Genomic DNA, 24,818 nt, shown 5'->3' on the forward strand with positions numbered 1-24,818 from the left:
CACAAAAATATAACGTTTTAGAAAGAAGAATTGATATATTTAAATTTTGAATTAACTAAAACTTGATTGAAATATAGCTACAAAAAATTATAAATTATAAATAAAACAAAACTTGATGAAAATATAACTAAAAAACAAAAGTACGTGCTTATAAAATATATGTATAATATATATTTATATTTATTTCAGCAAAATTTCGAAAAATTATATATAAATAATTTGAATAAATCTTTTTTTTTTTCAGTTCCATTATAGAAACTATAAATTTCTTAAAAAAAAATATAGTTATTAATTATTTAAAAATTATATTTTTACAAATGTTTTTATTTATTTATTTTTCTTTTTAATACAATTTTTAAATTTTAATTTTTTGGAAATTTTTAATAATTTTAACAAAAAATGTTGAAAAGAATAGGTACATTTTTTTCTAGCAGACTTGGCTAGATTAATTAGGCTGCTGATCAATAATATTTATCATTTATAGGGTCGGCAATGAATATTAAAAAAATAAAACCCACAAAAAACATAAAAACAAGCTATAAAATAGCTCACAAATAACAGACACTAAAAAAATAGCCAAAAACCGTCGATGTGGCATCACTAAGGTGGCATCACTGACCGGCCTGAACAGCTGATTTTGCCGCTTGCACGTAAAGAAGAAGAGGAAGAAGACAAAAACAACACTGGGGAGCAGCAGCAGCGGCAGCGACGTTTCCTCAAAGTCGTAACATTTTTCACTCCGCTCGACGCTATATTTTCTGTACGAGAGAGATTCCCGGGATTTACGTAACCCCAAGCAGACGGAGGCTGATCTCAGCGAAGACATCATCGAGTTTCGAGTGATTCACCCACGCCGAGCAGCAGCAGCAGCAGCGTCGTGGTGGTGCAGAAACCGGAACACAAAGCAATGTCGCGATCCGCTCAAGACATAGCAGCGCTGCTGCGCGGCCTGCGTCTGGTGGCGGAGGCATGTGGGCGCGATCAGCTCGCCCACGGTCGTCACCTTTGGAGCAATTCGAGCATACGCGACCTGATCGTTGAGAATGCCACACAGACGGCGGATTCATTACGCAAAACTGGCCAAAATCCTACCGAGGAGCTAAAGAAACTACAACAAGCTGTGCTGGAAACTGGAGAGCGTGGCTACGTGGTGGCCAAGGGATTGTGTTCGCTGTTGGAAACCCAAGTGAAGATGTCGCAAAGTGAGAGAAGCAATGAAAATCATCAGAAATCAACATCATCATCACCAATAGCTTCATCTGTAACTGGAAAATCTGTCACACGCTCCGATTGGGATGCTGCCAACCTGGATATATCCTCCATAACCCTTCAAGAGTTCGAGGAGATCCTCCAACGACGCCACAAGGATCGGAATGTGAGTCTACGCACTCCCACCACCAAAATCAGTCAGAGTCAAGCTCTTAAAACCCACGAGGAAGTCCCAAAGGAGTCTTTGAAGAAACCCAGCGAAGGACTCATTGAAGAGGACACTCAATATGTGGACAATGTCTTGCGATTTGTGGCGGGAGCTCAACCCAAAACCAAGGGAGAGACCTCTCCTAAAACCCAGACAGAACCCATTGATGTGCCCGAACTTAGCAAAGTGGCCAAGCAACGCAAAGTTCCTTCGTCCCGCCTGGGTCGCATGGCCTCTTTTGGTGGCCTGTTTGCTGGCCTTGGTATTGGCACCCTCAACGAGCTGACCAAGGGTGCTTTGGGTTTGGGTGGCTCCACCAGCATGCGTGAAGCTTTACTAAGTCCCGCCAATGCTGAACGCATTGTGGACACTCTGTGTAAGGTGCGAGGAGCTGCTCTAAAGATTGGACAAATCCTAAGCATCCAGGACTCTAGTGTGGTCTCGCCACAACTGGCCAAAGCCTTTGAGAGGGTACGCCAGGCGGCTGACTATATGCCCGATTGGCAGGTGGAACGTGTGATGAACACCCAGCTGGGTCCCGAGTGGCGTCAGCGTTTGAGTCAGTTTGAGGATAAACCCTTTGCCGCCGCCTCCATTGGACAAGTGCATCGGGCCACCTTGGCTGGCAATGGCATGGATGTGGCCATTAAAATACAATATCCTGGCGTGGCCCAGAGCATTGAGAGTGATATTGATAATCTGGTGGGCATGCTCAAGGTGTGGGATGTCTTTCCGCAGGGTTTCTTCATCGACAATGTGGTGCGAGTGGCCAAAAGGGAGCTGCAGTGGGAGGTGGACTACGATCGTGAGGCGGAATATACGGAAAAGTTTCGGGAGATGATTGCGCCGTATCCGGAGTACTATGTGCCGCAGGTGATACGCGATTTGACCACATCGAGTGTCCTCACCACTGAACTGGTGCCGGGCGTTCCCCTTGACAAGTGCTTTGACCTCAGGTGAGTGCAAGGTGGATGGAAAAAGCCTGCTTAAAATAGGTTTCTCCTCTGTTTTTTGGCAAAGTAAATACTAGGGATCGCAAATAAGAGTTATAAGTGAAAAAATGAGCTGGAAAGATGACAAATTTTAGGTATATCTTATTTTTTGAAGGAGTTTTCAAAAATAAGTTAAACTTTTATTAACAATTTGTATTTGTTATTTAAAATTTTAATTTTTAATATTTCGAATAATTATTATACTTTTTGTGTAAAAAAAGTTTTAAAAAAATATATATTTTTTTTAATTTTTATGACTTTAATTTTTAAAATAATAATTAAATATATGTTTTATTTGAAAATAAAAATTGACAAATACCTGAAATTTTGAATTTTTGTAAGTACAAAATTCAGAATTATATTTATTTTTAATTATTAAATAAATAAATAATTTAAAATATTTGTCCAATTTTTATTTAAAAAATTTGAGAATTATTTTAATTTATTTGTTTAATAACAATAATTAAATTCAATTTTATTTTATATGATAAGAAACTAACTCTTATCATATTTTTATTTAAAAAAAATTATAACTGTTACGATCCCTGGTAAAAACCATCTAGAGGAACCTCTCTACCCTATTTATGTCTTAAAAAAAATTCTTTTAATTTTCCCCCAGCTATGAACATCGCTCCCACATCGCCGCCTCTGTCCTGAAGCTGTGCCTACGCGAGCTCTTCGAGATCGAGTGCATGCAAACGGATCCCAATTGGTCCAACTTCCTCTACGATGCTCCCAGTCGACGGCTAATGCTCATTGACTTTGGTTCAACGCGGTTTTATCGGCACGAGTTTATACGCAATTATCGCCAGGTGATCATGAGTGCCGCCGATGACAACAGACAGGGCGTCTTGGAGATGTCCCGCCAGATGGGCTTCCTCACGGGCTATGAGACCAAGCAAATGGAGCAGGCCCATGTGGATGCAGTGATGATTCTGGGCGAGATCTTTCGATATGATGGGGAATTTGATTTTGGAAAGCAGAATACCACCGAGAGGCTGGCCGCTTTGGTGCCCACCATGGTGGCCCATCGTCTGTGTCCGCCGCCCGAGGAGATCTACTCCATACACCGGAAGCTTTCGGGGATCTTTCTGCTGTGCGCCAGGCTGAATGTTCGCCTCAACTGTGTGCCCTTCTACAAGGATATCGTGCTGGGCAAGTTTAAGGACTAACGTTGGGGGAGATGAATATATTGCTGAACAAAAAATTGTTAACCTTTGTTTTATTTTCCTAATTTTTTTTTTTACTTAATAAAAACATTGAAAATGTAATGATGGAACTGGTTAAGGGAGACCTAAGTGCCTTGTTTTTTGTATTAAATATTAAATAGTTAATCCTTGCAAATATTGTTAAACAAAGACAGGTTAATAAAAATTGTTTAAAGTATTTTATGTATATATGTATTAATTTTTTGTTGGGTTTGTTTATATTTCTATATCTATTTCTATATATATATTCTATATTTGTTTATACGGTTGTTAAAATTTGGTTTTTTTTCGCTTTTCGAAAAGAAAAAATAATATATGGAAAATGGCTTTCAGGCTTTATTAATTTTAATAATTCTATAAAAACTAATCAATTATTAAGAAATAAAAAATTAAATTAAAAAGAAAACGTAGACTTTGTTGACAGACGAAACAAACTCTACATCACAATAAGGTTTTGTTAATTGATATTAAATAAATAATAATTAGAATTTAAATCAAAGTTTAAGAAAAAAAAACTCAAAATATAAAATGCCTTTCAATAATTTTTCTTTTCTTTCTTTCTTTCTTTTCTTTCTTTTTTGTTAAAAAATTAAATCATAGTTAAAAAATGTAATAAAAATAATATCAAAGCAAACGCCTTCAAGAAAAAAGAGAACAAGGAATACCCTTACCCTGTTAGTCTGTTTGAGGACACTAAATTTTACGGGCTTTTAAATTTTATAGTTAAAAAAATAAAAATAAATCAAATCAAGGTTAAAAATAAAATAAAACGTAAAAAAAAACAAATCAATAAAAAACTTCCAAAGCAGAGACATAAATATAAGTTGAGTTCGTGGGGACTGCGAACGAGAAACTGAACTTCAACTTGGACAATTGACAGGATCTAGACACTAAATTCTAGAGCTGCAACAATATCGATAATTCAGTCGTTGTTATCAATATTCGATGTTTACGCTTTATGGGAATTTTTCTCTACTTTTCTAGTAGGCATTGAAAAAACCCTCAAATTTATTCATTTCTTTTGAGCCATTTCTTTTCCTTTTTATGAGTCCTTGGTTATTCCCTTTAAATTTAGCCAAGTTTATTAGGTCGAATTAGCTACTGATTAAAATTATAAATACCCTGTAAGGTTATAAGAAAAACTTAACCTAAATATCCCCAAGTTCCCTCTAAGCCGCCTTGAGCATAATCCAGAAATTGAATTTATTTCAATTAAAATTCTGTCTTGGCTTGGCCCTGACACTTGACACTGAATAGGACGACGACGAGCGGCAAGGTCAAAGGCAATGAATGACACAGGATATTGAAAGTCAAGTTCATATTTAATTTCCGGATTTTTTCCATCTTTGCTGCAAACTACTTGCAGTCAATTTTTAAATATTTAAAATATAAATATTAAGTTGTATACATCTACATTTTACATATATAAAATTTACATATTAAATTTTAAATATCTAAAATTTACATTCAATTTTAAATATTTAAAATGTACAGAGCAGAGAATCCTTAAAATTAAATTCTTGGAACAAAAAGCGAGTCTTTAAATTTAAATATTGGAAATGGAATGTGAAAATAAATATATGTAAATATTTATGAGATATTTTTTGGATAAGACAAGAGAATCGGGTCCTTAAAATGAGATTAAAAGGTAAGCTGCTTTATTGAGACTACGGGGACTTTTTGACCTTTTTATCAAAATTTGTATTAGGAATTGTTTATTTATTTATTTTTTAATAATAATTTTAGTGCATAATTTAATAATAACGTTAGTGCACCTTTCGTTCTTTGGGGTTCACCTAAGAGTAAGCCGTTGTTAACCCAAGCCGAAGAGAGGGCGTGGAGGCGTGCAAGAGACACAGAGAGAGGGAACGCATGAGAGAGCGCATTAGCCAGATCGGAAGAGTGCAAAGTGGAATCAGCAATAGTGCTGACAGAATTTCAATAGCTAGAAAAGTTAAACCCACAAATAGCTTTAAAAAAATAAAGAAAATTTTTAAAAGACTTAAAAAAAATTATAAAAACCTTAAAATATGTAATACTTTTTAGAGTGCCAATTAGGTGATTCTCTAAACATATTTCTTTCAAGTACTGATGTTTTCAACTAGCCAGGTCTGGCAATAAAATATCCAGATTACCAACACTGATCAGCAAAACCAAATTGAACGCACGCTTCATTTTCATTTTAATTTTCATTTTCATTCTGTGTTGGTGTTTTGCAGCGTGAATATCACACCGGAGTCGAACCAAAAAAAAGAATAAGAAACGAAAAGTAAAAAAACAAAACTAAGCCACAGAACATAAAATGCAAAACAAGTAAATGATTAAAAAAAAAAAATCGGCAAAATGACACAAAAAACAAAACGTGAATGTGAATTAATTTTAAATTAAATAATCTAGTGACCGCCATTAAAAACGGATTAATTAATCAATTAATTTTGTTTTTTTTTTCATATTTTTTTTATAAATTAATTAAATAATTAACAATAGTTAATTCTTTGTGCTAGTTTCATGTACATTGTACATTTTATAAAATTATTATTATTTTTTAAAATCAATTGACTTTGTTGTGTGTGTTCCTGTTTTTTTTTTTGTTGTATTTTGTGTTCCGTTGTTTTTGTTGAGAGTGCAACTGCCTGTGCGGGGCGTAGAAAGAGAGCAGTGCCTGTGTGTGTTTGTGAGGAAGTTATAGTTTAATGTTTTTAGCTTCAATTGTCGGCCAACAACAAATAAGAAGAATAAATAAATAAATAAAATTAAAATCAGCCGCAGCAGTAGCAGTGACAACAACAACAACAAAGCGATGCTGATTGATGTCACACACACACGCGCACACTTACGCACCCAGCGAGAATAAAGTAAGTAAAGTAGCTGACAATTGGATTTGCATGGCGAAGATTTAGAAGAGAGAGAGAGAGTGAGACACTCAGCAGCAGCAGAAAGAGAGCCGCCCGAGTTTATCAATGAAAGTGAACTTTTTCCAGTGGGAGTTGTTCACATTTTCCGAAATGTGCAAATGTATGTGCAAGGGGCTCGGGCTCGGGGGGGTCACAAGGGGTCAAAAGTTCTTCATTTTCACCTCACACCTGTTTTCGTTTCCATTTCAGTTTTATATTTTGTTTTCTTTCTTTAAAAATCTAATTTTTTTTTGTAATAAATATTTCTTAAAGAAAAATGTAAGTTTTTAGAGTTTAAAATTCATTAAAAAAAAATGTTACAAAATTGGTATTAAATTTGTAAATACGCTTATAGTACTGGCTTTTTTGCTTCCTTTTTTTCTGATAATATTTTTCTTACAAAATATATTAAAATTATTATTTATAAAGTTTGCCTTTAATCGAGGAAATTTCATTTAAAATACCTTTGTTTATTTTTCCACATTTTAGTTAAAGTTTATTCTTCTTAAATTTAAATAAAATTAATTTTTTTTGTTTAATTTCTTTGTCACCCAAAAAGGTAGCATAAAATATTAAGCAATAAAAACCCCTTTTTTTTTTTAATAAAAACACAAAAACTACGCCAGTGGCTTTGTGTTGCATTAGAGATGCTCCCATGATTGAGGAGGGGGGGATGCTGCACGCCCTGGGCCAGGGGAGAAGGGAAACGTGGAAAAAGTAGAGGAAAAAAGTAATGGGGAATAATGAGCGGGAATAATAATGATAACAAAATTCTGGGAAGCCGGATAGCCTGACCTTTGTTATCCAACCAGAGAAACCCAATTGAGTGTTTGAGTGTGTGTGTGTGTGTTTGTTCACTAATCGAAACTTTCCAGGAAAATAAATTAATTTAGGATTTCCAAAAAGAATAAGGTTATTCAAATTTATTTTATGCAAATTTAAATGAAGAATTTAAAAAAAATAACAAATAAATCCATTTTTTTCAAGAATTTTTTAAAGTTTTTATTTAATAATGAATGAGTAAAACATGAATTGACTTTTATGCATTCATATTTACTTATTTATTTCATTATTTTGTTGTTTGTTTTCGATATTTGTTATTGTTTTGTGGCCTGCTATCACAAAGCACGTTGGAAATGTCTTAAAAATACATACATATATATGTATTGGATGAATAAACTGTTCCAAATTCATATGTATCGATGCGGGGCTATGTGCGTATATATGCTTATATATATATATATATATATATATATATATATATATATATATATATATATATATATGTACATATATGTACATATATATATAACGAGAAATGCCGTTGCCAGCAGCCGCAGCAGCAGCAGCAGCAGCAACAACAACAATATACAAGAAACCTTTTGATAATCATATCACGCAGAGTCCACTGATAATTCGCATTGTATTTGTTTTGCTATTGTTGTTGTTGTTGTTGCTGCTGCTGCTTTATCAGCAAGCACACTCTCTCCCTCTCTTTGTGTACGTCTTTGGCCCCGCTCTTAATCTCTTTAAGCATTCTCTTAAGCTGGACGATCGACATTTAGCGGTTGTGGGAGGGGAGACTCTCTTTCGCACAATAATAATAAATAAATAAAAGCGGGCATATAATATATATATATAAATTTCGACTACAGTAAACCCACTCTATCGGTAATTTTTTAAAAATATTTTCTAGTTTTCCGTAATAATTGATCTCGGGGATAGCATATAGTTTTATTAATTTCCCTTGCCCAGAGCATTATATTTCGCCGTTATCTCCGATCGGCCGGACTAATGGAAAGTTTCCAGACTGTGTGTGTGTTTACATCGCGACTGGAGGGTATAGAGGGACGTGGGTGGGGGGTAGCGGGAATTATGATTTTTAGATCAAGCTGAAATTCAAGAATCGAAAAGTTTTGAATTCGCTCCCGATTATCTATCGACTGTTAATTCGATATTATTGTTATCTATTTTGTAAACCGATTCGGTTAATGAAATTTGAAGATAGCTTTAATTTATTTCCAGAACTCTACGATTATTTATTGTCTGATAATTCGATTAATACAAAAAATTCTGCTGATGTTGTTGGTTCTCTCCGATCCCACGGGAATCGGTAATTGTTTATAAAGTTTGAGTCCCCTTCTTTTTTTGTTTGTTTATTTTGTGGTTTGGCGCCGCCAAAGAAATTCAAGGGAAAATCTTAGATTTGGCTTCAAGGGAAATCTGAGATCAGCTTTTATATTGTTTATAAGCTGATTTAGGCTTAAGGTTCTCAGGGAAATTTGAGATCTTTTAGCTATTTTTCACTGATAAATAAATATAGCTCTTGTATGGGACTGGATCCCACCTTGTTTATAGCTTTATTATTCAATAATAATAAATATAATTTAAATAATAATAAACAAATTGAGGAATCGGAAGGAATTATGGTTGTGGTGTTGAGCATAAAAATATTTTGTAAATATTGAGGGAATTTTAAAGCAAACTTGGAGATTCCTCACAAAATATGAACCTTTGTTGATATTTTAATAAACTCTTTATTATTTTTTCTTTTAATTCATTGATAATTGCCATAATCTTAAGTATTTTCGAATCCAAAAACCTCTATAAAACATTACATGTTCATAATTAATATTTCCACTTTAAAAATTAGCTAAAAAGGATAAGAATTGTTTAAAAAAGAAAAGGAAATAAGAATAATAAGCTAAGAACACAAAAAAAAAGATAGAGAGAGAGCGAGAGAGAAGAAAAAAAAGTGATTCGAAACTATTGTGTAATTTACATTAACGAGCGGATGTCGTTGGCTTCTACTATATAATGAACCAATTACCCAGTTTGTCTCTTGATTCGATTGCTCTGCAGCCGCACAGATACACAGACACAGATACAGATACATGAACAGAGATACAGGTACACCAGAGCACTGAGAGCTGCTGTATCTGAATCTCTGGATATGTATCTGTATCTGTGCTGGTCTCGGATTCTGTACGATTCTGTTCTGTTTAGTGCTTTTTTTTCGCAAAGTGACTGAACGAGATTTTTGTGTGGCCGCCACTAGCTGCTGCTGCTGCTGCTACTGCTGCTCTTCCAATTCCGATTCCAATTCCATTTCATTCATGTTGAAGACACCCACTTGAATGATTATGAGGCACTGCAGATGCTCGCTGCGAGATACAGCTACAGCTATAGCCACAGATACAGATACAGATACAGATACAGATACGGTATTCAGAACTCAGAACTCATATTTGGCCATCGTCAAGTGACGCTTCCGCATTTGCCGGTCGGTCGGTCACCCACGTGCCAAATGCCTCAAGATACGCCATAAATTCCATTCAATTCGTAGTCCATATACCAGATATATGTATATATATATACCAGATTCAAGATTCCAAATCTTAGATCTACAAAAAATAAGCGATCATTGCTCTTCAAGTGGCTGAGAAGAATGCTATTCGCGGGCAACTTCAATCGGTTATATTAGTTTTTTTTGTTAAATGTTTAATATATTAATGCAGAACCTGCACAGCAAGTACAGTGAAAACAAACTAAATAGAACCTTTAAATTTAAATAAGATGCTTAAAAATATTTATCATATTAAATGTGTTCATTTTTAGCTTAAGTTTTGGGTGCTCATTTTGAAATGAATTAGTTATTAATTTAAAAAATGCATTAAAATTCAATCAATAAAAAAATTTTAATTTTAAAAATGAATTCAATTTTAATTAGGACACACATAAAAATATTTATCCTATTAAATGTGTTAATTTTTAACTCAAGTTCATCTTAAAATGAATAAAATTTTAATGTTAAACATTAATTACAATTCAATAAAAACTTGAAAAATTAATTAAAATTTAATTTTAAAAATTAATTAAAATTTAATTTTAAAAATTAATAAAAACTTTAATTAAAATGCCTAAAAATATGTGTCCTATTAATTATGTTTATTTTTTTCTCAAGTTTTGGATGTTCATCTTAAAATGAATGAATACCATTCCAAAACAACTTCTTTGGAATTATTTTGCAAAGTTTTCACTGCAGTTCGAATCTTTTATTTATTCTCAGTCAAAGACATAATAAAAGCAGCCATTATCGTACTGTGATTCGATCCCATCTGATGTGTAATTGTGCATATATCTTTGGGATATAATTGCCCAGCCTTAGTGGGCAATTTTCAATTGAAAATCTCAGCCAGCAATAACAACAACATCGCGCGTTGCCCAGACTGCATCCTTGGGACTAGTATTGGTTTATGATTGGAAAGAAAAACCAACTCTCTGGCTGCAATTTTCCTCTTGCATATTCATGAGGACGGGAAAATGATACACAGCACACACACGCACACACACACATCGTGTGCTTGTAGGCTTGTAATTTTTTAATAACACTTAACAAACGCCTTGGACTTGGCATGTAAATTGTTGATAAATTATGTTTTTAATAGTGCCGCAGTTTGCTGCCTGATGATGTTGTTGTTGTTCTTATTATTATTGTAGTTGTTGTAGTCAATGTTGTTGTTGTTGCTGGCTTATGTGGTCAGATAACTGGCGCCAAAGATACGAAAAAAAAATAGATATATGTACATATGTATGAACTATTTCAATGAGAACTCGAATTGCGCAAAATTGGCGCCCATTTGAATACCTCTTAAAAGCATAGTAATAATTGGTTAATAACTTTAACAATACAATCTAGTAAATAATTAATTCATAAAATACTAATCTTATTGGTTTAAAAAAATAAAGAAATATTTTAAATATTTGAAGATTGGTTAATAAGGCCTTATTAAATTATTTTTAAATTCCGAGAGGCCCTTAGATTACTTTTTATTTATAATAAATTTAAATAGTTTTTAAAAATTAATAAAATAACATTAATTTATAAAAAACTTTCATTGTATTATTTTAAAGATTTTTTAATTGTCAAAAAAATTGATTCTAAATACAGAATTGATTAATATTTATATTAATTTATATGTTGTATTAAATTTGAATAATAAATATTTAATTCTTATACTTCATAATACTGAATACTGTATTTAAGAATATATATATAATTTTATATAATTTTTTTTTTATATATAAACTAAAATAATAATATAATATAATAATAATAATAACACCAAAAAGATTACATCCACTTAACATATGCTATCTAAATTTTACAATTTAATTCCCATAAATATATATATATATGTATATGTATACATATATGTATATCTGCTATCTGCTGATGTGTGCTGGTTTAAATGGTAAATAAAAATTCATGTTTTGTTTGCTTTTAACCGCACAATGCTGGCCACCAAGAAAAACAAACAAAAACCTGGCGGCTAAAAACAAAACAAAAGCTCGAAATTATTCTCAAAATATTACTTAGTAATACTAATAACAATAAATTGTTTTTTGTTACGTTTTTGTTTTGTATTTATGTACATATATGTATGTATTTTTTAGTTATTGGTGCCGCTGTTGTTATTGTTTTTGTTGTTATATTTTTGTTAACTGCACAAAACAAAACAAAACAAAAAAAAAAATAAAAAAAAAATTTATGTATAAACAATGAAGCACTCTTAAAAAAAAAATATATATATATATATATATATATATATTGGGCAAATATAAAAGAATTCGCCACAGGCACGTAGGCTAAAAATCATCTGTTTGATTGGGACGCCCCACTTCTATATATATATATATTTTTGTTCTTAGTCATCCAGAGAACTCTCAACTTGAGTCAAAAATTTTGGAGTAGGCTTCTTACCTTACTATATTTGTAGTTAATTAGGAATCAATAAACAAACATATATAGGGGCACAAATAAGTGTGATATTCAATGTGTTCATTTAGGTGTTCATTCTGAAATGAATGAATACAAATTAATCTTGGTTTATAAAAGGTTATTTTGTTTTCTATTACCTAAATATATCAGCAAAACATATCTTATTTTTTATTAAATATGTTTACTTTTTATTACAGTTTTAAGGGTTCATTCTGGTATAAATGAACACCCGTGGAAGCTGTGTTCATTCAACATTTTTTTTAAATTAAACTCTAGAAAACAATTGCAAATTTTATGATTAAATTTCTCAAGAAAAGTCAAGTTCAAATGTATAGCTTTTCGAATCACCATAATGATCATTGTGTTCCTCTATATTAAAGTACTGCCTAGAGCAGTGATCTTTCTCAACCTAAACCTGATTTCCCGCCTCTATGTACTTGGCTTAATAGACTGTATTAGCCTCAAAGAGAGACAGAGCACACAACAACAGATGGCACACACATTACATTCAGTCCACATACCACCACCATATCCTTCGATCCACACCTCGATCCTCCTCCTCCTCCTCCTCCTCCTCCTCCAGCTCCTGGCCGATCTTGGATGAACTTGAGCGCATTGCAATGTGCTCACATATATTTTGTTTTTTGTTTTTTTTTTCTGGAAACTCGTTTCTTCGCGCATTCGGTGCATTCTTCGGCCGGCCGGCGTCATCGATGATGCCTGAGATAGTGCTGATGGCGATAATGATGTTAATGACGATGACGATGATGATCAATATAATAATGAGCATGATCATAATAATAATAAAGATGATCATCATTGCGATCAACGCATTGCCAAAGCTGTTGTGCCGGTTGCTAGCCAGTTTTTTTACTTCTTGTATTTCCTTATATATATATTTTTTTATTTTTATTTTTACTTTTTTTTTTTGTTTTTAGTTTTTTTCTTGTGTTTGTCCGAGTCTTGTCTCCGGGGTTCCGTTCTACAGACGACCTTAAGAGGGGTGAATAGAGGAGGGTGCGTAAATGAAGGAGGAGGTGGGTCTGGAATGGAAGATGGGGCCAGTTTTCGTTGGGACTGGAGCAAAGCTTGTTGTTTTTCTTATGTTTTGTGTGTTCCCCAATGCACCGGGGGGAAAAGTCAGGGAAAATGGTTTTTTCTTAATTAATTAAATAATTAATTTATTAATTCATATAAATAATAATAGGCTCTTACATGGCTTTAATTTAATATTAATAATATTTTTCTAAGGATTTTTTCAGATTTCTCTTGAAATTATGTTTATTAGTATTAATAAGTAATTAATAATATTTTCTTTATAACCTATTATTATAATTATTATTATATTTTTATAAAAAAGAAAATTTTATTAAATGTATACATACATAAAAAACAAAGAACATTGTTTGTTAATTAAATTAATATGAAACAAAGAACTTATTTATCTTAAAAAGCAAAAACAATGTCATTGTATCTATATTTCTCTCTCTGTAATTGTTGCTTTTGAATTGCCAAGCTCCGCATTACAGACGGGACCTGTTGCCGCATAGTTTCATTATAATTTTTTTTTTATTTATTTTTTTTTTAATTTTTTTGTTGCTTTTCCTTTTTTCCTTTTGGTCCAACCGGTTCGGTTTGGATCGGTTTTTGGTTGGTTGCTATTTTCGAGGCTCTGGATCGGTTCAGTACCCGCTGGAAAGGCGGGACTTACAACAAGTGAATTCCAATTAACACCAAAAACCATTTCCATAATTTTAAAATTAAATGAAAATGATTAAACAAATAAATGAATAAAGAAATATATTAAATATATAAATAAGTACATAAATTAATAAAATAAATAGATTACAAATAAAATATAAAAACTGTCGAGACAATACATTATAATTATTATTTTCCAAATATAAAAAATATAATAAATAATACAATAAAATAATATAATAAAATAATATAATAAAATAATATAATAAAATATTATAATAAAATATTATAATAAAATAAATATAAAAAATATATTAATTAAAATTTTTAAAAATAGTTTTTTATGATGGAAATCAAAATATGTTTAAATTTAATTGACTATAATTTAAAAAATTAATTAAACAACACAAAAACTTGGGAAAATGTTTTGAATTCCTAGAATTTTAGTATTTATTTTTTTTTTTAGCTTTTTGTAAGTTTAAAGAATGAACTTGTTTAATTGTTAAATGGTTCGTTTTTATAGATATTTTATTTATAATATAAATTAGTGATGACAAAGTGTAAAATCTTCGATGAACTTTAGCATCAATCGATGGACTTTGCCCTAGCTAAGCGAGAACACCAAACAAGTCTGCCTGGTCATGCCCATAAAAGAGCATTTCTTTCTCTTTCCAAAGAGAGTCAGAGATGGAGACGCAGATCCAGAGAATTCCCCAGAGAAATCCGGCTGCAAGTGCAAGTTGCACGTGCTGCCAAAATTAAGTCAAAGAAGAGACAAGCTGACTTAAAAAAACAGTAAATACCAATTTTTGGGTGTGAAAAATAAAAATAAAATTAAAGTAACGCTTCGATGAACTGACAAAAAATGAATTCTAAATTTAGAACTAAACTCTACGAGGCCGCAGGGTGTCATTCGAGTGTCAGAGACCCCAAAAGTGCGATAACGTTTTATCAAACAATTGTCGTTGTCGTCGTCTTCATGGCTGTTGGCCCTGTTTGCGAATTAAATTTGAACTGGATATAAGTTTAGTCCACAAACAAAATAGATTTGCGTCGTAAAATGTCTGGAGATTTGGTTAATTTAATTTCTATATTTTATATTCCTAGTTGCATGCTTAAAAAATAAGCATTAATCATTTTATCACCGCCATAAAGTGAAACATAAATCCAGTTTCGTTTTACGAGTCATCATTAATATTAATGATCAATTAAGGTGTCAATAAATATTAATTAATACGTTAAATGATCAATTCTAAGGCAATTAAAAAAGTAGATGAATGATCTTTGAAGACAATATAAAATTTAGAAGTTAAATTAACAATTTTAAGGCAATAAATAAATTTAAAAAGTAGATAAATGATCTTTATATCCATTGAACAATTTTTAAGTTAAGTAATTTATTTCTAAATAAATTTAACATTTAATCTTAAAGATCTTTAAATGCAATAAACCATTCTCAGCATTTCTTTGTTTAAAAAAAATATATTAAAATAATAATAAACATATTCCCTAGATCCAAAATTTGACCGAAATGAAGGTGTAAATATTTACCGAATGTCACGAATTGTTGAAAATGAGTTAAATGAAGATGAGGAGGACTTTGTTTATTGTTCTTTTCAATGTTTACCCCTTTGGCTTCAAAGCCGCCGACACGGAGACTCTTCTTGGCCCAAGTGCAGGCTAAAGATACAGATACTAGATACGGATCTCAGATATACGGTTAATGTGGGAGGTGGCAACAGGTGATCTGCCTCCCTCTCCTTCTCTCTCTCTGGCATTCTTGGGCCATGTTGTTGGCGCTATTTGCCCGATGGCAACAAGTTGTCAACAGCTTTTGAATAACAGGTTCTATATGTCGGTTCTGTTTGAACAGAACTTAATTTGGGCCAAATGCCATGCCATGGGGATCTTATATTTCTTTTTATTTCGCGCATTGTTTGTGCCACACAAACAGCCCGAAAAAAAAAAACTAAGCAAACAGATAATGGTTTCGGCTGAAAGAGATCCGTGCCCCGATCGGTATTACTCAATATATATCGACGTCTCTTTAACTAACCAATTAGCACTTGGCCAAAACGATTTTGTCGCCAACAAAATATAATTATTATCAAATATTTGCACTGAGAGAATAATAAGTGAATATTAATCAAAAAATATATAGTAATAAGTAAATATTTTATAATAAAAAAATATTTAATAAAAAATAAATTAATTATTCATTTTTATTAAATGGGAAACTAATTTGAATCTTAAGGTTAGGAGTTTTTAAGAATATGACATTTTATAAATTAATAAAAATATATAACATATAAATATATAAAATATAAATATATAAAATATAAATATACTAAATTAAAAAAAAAAGATTTAACAATTTTTAATAATTATAAACAGTTAAAAAAACAGACAGAAAAGTTTAACAAAAAGTAATTTAGTTTTGACAAATTAAAAATTTTAAAATAACTAAAAATTTATTAAATTAATTAATTTCTCACAGTGTAAAACCCAGAAGTCGTCTGGCACATGTATAAGATGGATCACACATGCGGACGCTGAATTTATTGTGATCATTAACAATGAAAAACACACGGGAATTCGGCTGAGACGAAAAAAAAAAAAGTAATAAAATAAAGAAGCTAACACCTCAACGCTTGCTTTATCATTTCGGCTCAATTTGTCAACGGCTGAAAAAAATAAATAAATAAATAGCAGACAGTTGACGTCGCTACATGACTGGCATTTTGCAGTGAAATAACTCGCTCGATTTTTGGTCTTTTTTTTTAAATTGTATATTCAAATGCGCAGGCGCAAAGTCACAAAGTCGCGTGCCGCTCTCGGATCGGAGTTGTATAATACCTATATACCGAATATAATTCCGAATCTCCAGAGCTTTAAAATGCACAACATGGACAGACAACACAAGTGCCTTGGCACGAAAATTGCCAAGTGTGACATCGAGACGCCTCATTGCCGTTAAAAAAATAAAAAATAAAACAACTAATTAAATCAAATAAGATTAAGTAGAAGCAACTTAAAACAGATAAAAATAAATTCAAAATAAATTAATTACTATACAAATTGTTTATATATTTTTTAAAATTATTTTGTGTAATTTAGTATTTTCTATTAACTATTTAAAATTCAAAAACAGCTAAAACTATATTAAAAAAATCTTTACAACATAAAACCATATTTATGTTTTACCTACCAATTATAATTAATAATTATATTATATTAAATTTAAATTTAAAACCAACTAAACAAAATTTAAAATAATATTTAAAACATGAATTAATAATTTTTAAAATCATTTAGCTTGTTTTAAAGTAATTTTATTCTTTTAAAGAAATATATTTAACTATATCACCCAATTATTTGAAAATAAATTCCATTAACATTTAATTATATTATTTGGATCTTTATAAATTCCAGAAACATTTAATTATTTCACCCAATTATTCATAAACCTTTTCAAGTTAATTTTACCCAAACATGCTTAGCTCTAAATTACAGTTTCTGTTTGATAATCGGAATCCTTTTGCTTGGCAACGCCTTTGAATTAACCTAATATCCCCACAATTTGCACTGCCCGGTTATAAATACATATATATATATATTTATATATGCGATAAGCTCTGCCAATAACAACGACCAGAAGCAGAACCAAATGATGATAGTAATTATGGAAAATGAAAACGAGTTCGCATGCCATTCGACTCCTCTTCTTTGGCCACAACAACAGGATACCAACGTACAATGGCATGTCCTTCCTTTCGAAAAGTTTATTTTTCCTTCCTGTCTGTGTATGTCAGTGTGTGTATGTCTGGTTATAGAGTGTGCCAGTGTGTGTGTGTGTGTGTGTTGCGGTTTGTTGTTGCAGTCCGGAAATGGCAAGTGAAAACATCCAGCTCAATTTGCTAGCCTCGGGGATGCGATTGAGGTCTGGGGCTGGTACCCAAAGACAAGGATCCTAATATTCCTCTCCTCTGCCTGTTCTACACTGTCAAAAAATGGGGGTGCTTTAATATCCACACAACAGAAGCTGGAAAACTTTGGAAGCAGGGAATGTAGCTATCTTTTAAGGGAAAATTATTTAATTTCATATCGAAAATCTTGAAAAATATCGAATTTTACGATAAAATATAGATATTATCATACCATATGGATTTTTCGCACGAATCACAATTTTGAATACCATTTTTATGGATAACTAAATTTTATTTGCAAGTTTTACTTTTCGATATACATAAGAAATACAGTAAGTCTTATGTATATCGGAAAATTTGCAAATAAAATTGCAATTTATATCGGTTATATTTAAAATTAATTTATTATATATATATATCTATTTTTTATATTAATTTTTTATATTAAATTATTCTATTTTTCTTTAATTTCCTGTTAAAATTAAATGGTTTTAAATATAACTAAATTTTTTTAGCAAATTTAATAGAGCTTTTTCCAAGTGCATTATAGTTACCAACTCGACGACTATTTTGCTATTTACCTTGGTTTGTTGGAAGTGAGACAAACATTATGATCTGGCCTGGCATTTTGTTCGTTGTAATTCCAACTCTTAAACTCCCTCGATTTCTGTGGAAAGTGCAACTCACAAAAGGAACAATTTTGCCATTTACAATAAACCCTTTTGTGTGCTCTCCCTCAATGCTCAGGTTAGTTCAGTTATTTCGAGTTAATTGAACTGAAATATTTAGGTTTGATGATATCTGTACAAAAATTGTACTTTAGAGAACTCCCTGGCCTGGGGCTTACTGTATTTTTCAAAGGGGGAATTTTTTTTTGGGGTTTTTTATCGATCCTGAACTGGCGCTGCTGGCGTCCCCCATTATATTCCTCATATAAAACCCACAGTATCTCTATGGGCTGGGCCCATATAAATTTATGTACAATAGATATAGATACCTGAACGCTGGAGTGAGGCCACAACAATTAACAATTGAAATTGAAATTGATAAGAATTTTTTTTTTTTTTAATTACGCCGGCGAGTGCCACGATACTCGCCTGCTATGAGTTTGTTTTTCTCTACTCTTTTCTCTTCTTCTCTTTATATTTCTCTCTAATTTTTCTCTATATATTTTTCTTTTTTTTTTTTGTATATTTTTTTTTATATATATTTTGTTTTTAATGTTTTTTAGGCTTATTGTTTCTGCTCCCTGCTTTTGTTTAGTATTATCTACACAACCATAATAGAGGCCTTGCCATTTACATTTCCCATTTTCCCCGATCACCTGCACCAGACACCCCCATAACATATATGTATATGTATTTGTTATATATGCACATATCGAAGCGCGATAATCAGGCTGTTAACATATTGTTTACATTTTCGATTGGCTGTAACAATTAATCAAACAGAATCGATACCAATTTGCACACACTTGTTGCCGCCTGTTGTAATCTCTTTTTGTATACATATATTTTTTTTTTATTTTGTTTCAGCTCTATCACCTTGAGGGGGACGCTTATCAATTATTATTTCTTTTTTTTTTTTTTGTCAGCGAACAGAAAAAGATGTTATCTTGGCAAACAACAACTTGAAGGGTGAGTCAGAGTCAACTATTTGTTTACAGTTTACAAGAGAGATTTAATGGCTATTGTGGAATATATAATATATGAGATATGATAATATAAAATATATAAATTTTTCATTTTTCAGAGTAAGTGAAGACATTTTTATTTTAAATTTTAAAAAAACTTGTACGTATAAATAGTTTAAATTTGCTTTTTAAATATTTGTAAAATCTTATTTTAAAGAATTTTAGGATTTATTTTTATTTTAAGTATTATTTTTTTTATGCTTATGAATTAATTTAAATTTAAATTAATAAATTTCAATTGTATTATTTTATTTGAATTTAATTTATTAATTTAAATTTAAATTAATTCATGATAATACAACAATATTTAAAATAGATAATAATAAAATAAAAAATGTTTCACCTGCAATATTCACCCCTTTGATATATATTAATATTATATCGAAAATATTGTTATTGTTAAGTTGGATATAGAAATTTAAAAATTTGTTTAATACAAAATATAAAACATAATATACCATTTTATATATATTAATATTTTATTTCTATTTTGGATCATCTTTTTTTCTGTATTTATTGCTTTTACATACAAATATTTGTAAAGATTTTTTAAGTCACTTCTTTTTGTTTATTTTATGATTCTCCTGATTTTTCCACCTGTGCTTAATTTTAAATACACTCAAATACACAAATCGAACTCTAATATCTGCCAGAAAGTCTTTCTTAAAGCCAAGTTTCTGGCGTCAAAGTCGTCTTCGGGTTGACGGTTCACCGCCAGCATTTCGACCAGCAGTTAAATTGAGTTTTGCGGTTAAACACCTCTCACTCACTTTCTCCATCTCTCTCTCCCTCTCTTTCTTCCTATATCTCGCCGTTTCCCTCTTCGAACTGATTCTGTGTAATTGCTCGCCGACAGAGTCGGTAAGTAATTAATTAAGTTCAGCTAATGCATACGTTAAGTAAGTAAAACCAGCGTTTGACATATTTGTTGCGACAATAACAGGCAGGCGGGGCAGGGTGTTAATGCACCTTAATAATACCCATTTATCAAGGGCGTTTTCGAATATATACGCGTCTGATTAAGTCTTCAGTCCTCCTTTTGACAATGAGAGATGACAATCTTGATTTAGATAAAGTTGGAATGTGTCTAAACAATTATTTAAATTGAAAATAAACACAAAGGTAATGGTAAACAATTTGAGTATAAAAAAAAAATACACTATAATATTATTATTATTATTTGATATTTAAACTCAAGTATTTCAGTTTTGTTTAATTTTGTTTAAAATTTCAAGCTTAAAATCTTATTTTCTACATTATTAATTTTAAATTTTAATTTATTAATTAATAGTTATTTTATAAATTTTATATATTAATTTATTTGTCTAGCAAAATTTAAAATTTAATATTTACATTTTTTTTAAATTCTATCTTGATAAGTTTGAATTTATTCATATTTTTTATTTTTATTTGTTAAGGAAGTTTATTTAAATTTTTTTAATTAAACTTTTAATTTAGCCATTATTGGGCATTATTGAATAATCTCTAATTACGACAAATCAATGCTTAAAAAAATTATATTTAAATTTATCAATTTCTCTGTGTCTTCTAATTATTGTTTTTCTTGTAAGCTTAAGTTTAATAATTTTAAAATAAAACCCTTTTTGCCACAATTCGAGGCCAAAAATATTCAAATTTATTTAATAAGTTTAAATACTCCTACAAAATATATTATTACATTTTAAATATTTTGGCCCCATTAATTATTGATTTCCCTGAAAATCCAGAACTTCTTATCATTTGTTCTAAAGTGTTTTTCTTGTTTTATTTTTTTTAATTATTTCAAAGCCAGAGAAAAAGGGAACTCCGAGTAGTTGAAGTTTTCGTCAAGTTTTGCTAAAGGTAAACGAGGGAGAACTTTAAGCGAAACTGGCATTGTTTTGTTGTTATTTTTCCCCTATTTTTATTTTTTTTTTTATTTTGTTGTTTCCTTTTTTTACCCCAGTATTTAATCATTTGTCATAGCATTGCACTGAAGTTTTGCGCCATTGTGTTGTCGTTGTCTTTTGTACAATGTTGCTGTTGTTCTCTCGGCGCCCTGTGTCTGTTGCATTGTTGTTCGGGGTTTGCGTGTTCATTGACGTCACAGCCAACTGTTGTTGGTCGAAAGAGGGGGGGCGTTGCAGGAGTGCAGAATGATGGGGTGTTGCATGTTGCACGCACACAAACAAGCACAAACAGTGGCCCCCACTTTGTGTCCAAGCACTCAAGTAAGCAGGTCAGCGGTTCCTGCGGTTTAACTCACTTCGAATGCACCACCAACACCCCCCTACTCAGTCCACCTGAAAAGCAGCACCACCCACCTGGGCAACGCCCGCCGCCGCCTCCCAGCTGAGGACCACCCGCACTCCAACTCGGTTAGCTTGCGGTTTTACTTCAAGTTTTCCCAAACCCAAAGGTTTCCACCCGAAAAGTACAGGCCCCTTTCAAAGTCGCAGCGCGATTTTCAGCTTTAGCTTTACAATGTTTCAATTAGAGATGGCCTAAATATATCGATAGATATTATAGAAATTGAATTGATATCAAATGGACATCGATAAATGGGATATCTATCAAAATACTAGTATACCTATATTCAATTTTAGTTAATATTTTATAATTATTTATATATAAAAGTAACCGAATTTAATTGTTTAATACCATATCTTTTGTCTTAAATTAAATATATTTAAAAAAGTGGAATTTTAAGCATATATTAACAACTAAAATGCGTAAATATCGATATTTTTCATTAAACTTTTTACCCAAAAAATATTTAAGATTTTTTTTTTTGCTATCAACCGTTACACAAGGACCTTTCTTCCCTTATCTCCTTTTAAAGAAATATTATGCACTTTAGCTTTACAGTTAGCTAAAAATTGAAATTGATTTTTATGAGAGTCTCAGTCTCTGTCCAGGTGTTGCTCCCCCGCCCACACATATATATGTACATACATACATATCACTGCCCCCAAAAAGCGAGAAATCAATTTCAATTAACCGAATACATATGCCAGGGAGAGCTGAGTGAGCGAGAAAGCGATATAAATAAACAAATAAATAAATAAAGAAATAAATATGCATGAAACAGGAGCTGCACATGAAACCGTAGAGAGCTCCGGATGAATGAGAATCTGAATCAGGATTGTTGGTTGCTATTCATAATTTTTTTTAGCAATCGCGAGAATGTTTTGAAAAATAGCAAAGAAATATGAAATATACCATTTAAATGATATATGAAGGCTCATTAAAAATTATATTTCCCAATAACTTGCTTTGCTATAAAAGCTTTTATAGGCCTTGATCAAAATACATTCAATATACAAATTTTATTGTTTGTTCACTTACCTGTTTTGCTTATTTCCGTTTCCTTCTGTATATTCGTCTCTCTCACAAACAATACGCCAATGATCTCTGCCATATTTAATAGGCATTGCCCTTATATATTCGCTTGATTTTATACACGCACTTTAAAACACTTTTTATTTACAGTTATTACTTTAATAACGGTTTGTAGCAGCAGCAGCTCGTCACAGTTTTACATTTTGGCGAAATTCTCCGATCTCCTTCTTCTATTCTGTTTCGCAGCTCTCTCTGCCACAGGAGCAGTTTCTGCACATCCATACATACACGAATACGCATTGACTCCTACACATACATACACGCATGTGTACAGTTGCTGCAGCGTCTGTCCGCGGGAGTCTCAGTTTTTTATTCTTGACCCCGGGAGTCTCAGCTTTTTATATCAGTTTTGGTGGCTTTATTTATATATTAAACTTGAGAACTGTTTTAAAAATGTCTTATTTTTAGGACGGATAAAGTTATTTATTAATTTCACTTCGAAATTTGTACAATTTACTGTTTTTCGCATTCCGTTTCCCACTTTCGTAGTTCCAATTGCCGGGAGAAGCTTCGCTCAGTTCACATTTCTATAAATCTGTTCAAAATTCACTTTTTCAATGCGTTTTTCATTGTTGATCTATAAAACGGAGTTAGTTTAACTGTTTTAACTGTTTGTTAGGTATTGTTCAGCGTTTTTTTCCAACTAAAAACGTTATTTTCAGCAGCAGCAGCACGGCACAACTTTTCACTCCGCCATCTTCTTCTTCTTCTCTTTCATCCTCGCTCTCTCTCGCTTCGCCACTGGAAATCGTTCAGATCTTGGCTTGCACCACGCGCTCTCCGCTCACCGCTCTCCGCTCTCTACGCCAGTAAAAATCTGGGCCAATGGCAGCGCCGAAGAAAGAAGAGCGAAGGTAAAAGGAACAGAAGAAAAACCATTTTGGCGGAGTGAAAAGTTGAGCCGCGCTGCTGCTGCTGAAAAACATCGTTTCTAGTCGGGAAAAAACATATAATTATACCTCAAAAACAAATAAATCAGTTAAACTAGCTCCGTTTTATGGATCAACAATGAAAAACACATAAAAAAAGTGCATTTTGAACAGATTTATAGAAATGTGAAGTGAGCGGAGCTTCTGCCGGCAATTGGAACTACGAAAGTGGGAAACGGAATGCGAAAAAATCATTATTTGAACAAATTTCGAAGTGAAATTAATAAATAACTTTATCCGTCCTAAAAATAAGACATTTTTAAAACAGTTCTCAAGTTTAATATATAAATAAAGCCACCAAAACTGATATAAAACAACTGAGACTCCTGGGGGCAAGAAAAAAAACTGAGACTCCCGTGGACAGACGCTGCAGCAACTGTACACATGCGTGTATGTATGTGTAGGAGTCAAAGCGTATTTGTGCATGTATGGATGTGCAACAACTGCTCCTGTAGCAGAGAGAGAGCTGCGAAACAGAATAGAAAAAGGAGATCGGAGAATTTCGCCAAAAAGTAAAACTGTGACGAGCTGCTGCTGCCACAACTGCGTGTGCGTGTAAAAAATCAAGCGAATATATAAGGGCAATGCCTATTAATTATGGCAGAGATCATTGGCGTATTGTTTGTGTATGTAATTTTTTTATTAAGTAAAAGAAGGAAAAGAAAGGAAAGAAGTAAATTCGTGAGTGTTATTTTTAATTTCCGAATCAACACGAAAATGACGAAGATGGAGAAAAAAACGGAGATAAGAAAAAAGGTAAGTGAAAAAGCAATAGAATTTTTATATTGAATGTATTTCGATCGAGGTCCATTAAAGCTAGCAAAGAGCTGCTGATGGGTATCCCGTATCCCACTCCCGTTTCTCCCGGTGTGTGGGTGTGTGTGTGTGTGGCTTG

The 24,818-nt window shown here is 32.0% G+C and overlaps 2 protein-coding genes across 2 annotated transcripts in view; both read left to right on the plus strand.

The window, feature by feature from the left end:
* Positions 1-659: 659 nt before the first annotated feature.
* Coq8 (ubiquinone biosynthesis protein COQ8, mitochondrial) lies at positions 660-3,806 on the plus strand. The gene is made up of 2 exons (XM_017174429.3): positions 660-2,373; positions 3,029-3,806. The coding sequence occupies exons 1-2, from the start codon at positions 908-910 to the stop codon at positions 3,579-3,581; spliced, it is 2,019 nt and encodes a 672-aa protein (XP_017029918.1). The 5' UTR covers positions 660-907; the 3' UTR covers positions 3,582-3,806.
* A 1,912-nt stretch (positions 3,807-5,718) lies between these two features.
* Pde9 (phosphodiesterase 9) overlaps positions 5,719-24,818 on the plus strand; it is a 136,997-nt gene continuing 117,897 nt past the window's right edge. Inside the window, exons 1-2 of the mRNA XM_070288729.1 lie at positions 5,719-6,472; positions 19,456-19,557. The gene's annotated coding sequence lies outside the window, so the exon portion shown is untranslated. The remainder of the gene's footprint in view (positions 6,473-19,455; positions 19,558-24,818) is intronic.

Source organism: Drosophila kikkawai, chromosome X, assembly GCF_030179895.1.
Source record: "Drosophila kikkawai strain 14028-0561.14 chromosome X, DkikHiC1v2, whole genome shotgun sequence".
Taxonomy (NCBI): Eukaryota; Metazoa; Arthropoda; class Insecta; order Diptera; family Drosophilidae; genus Drosophila; species Drosophila kikkawai.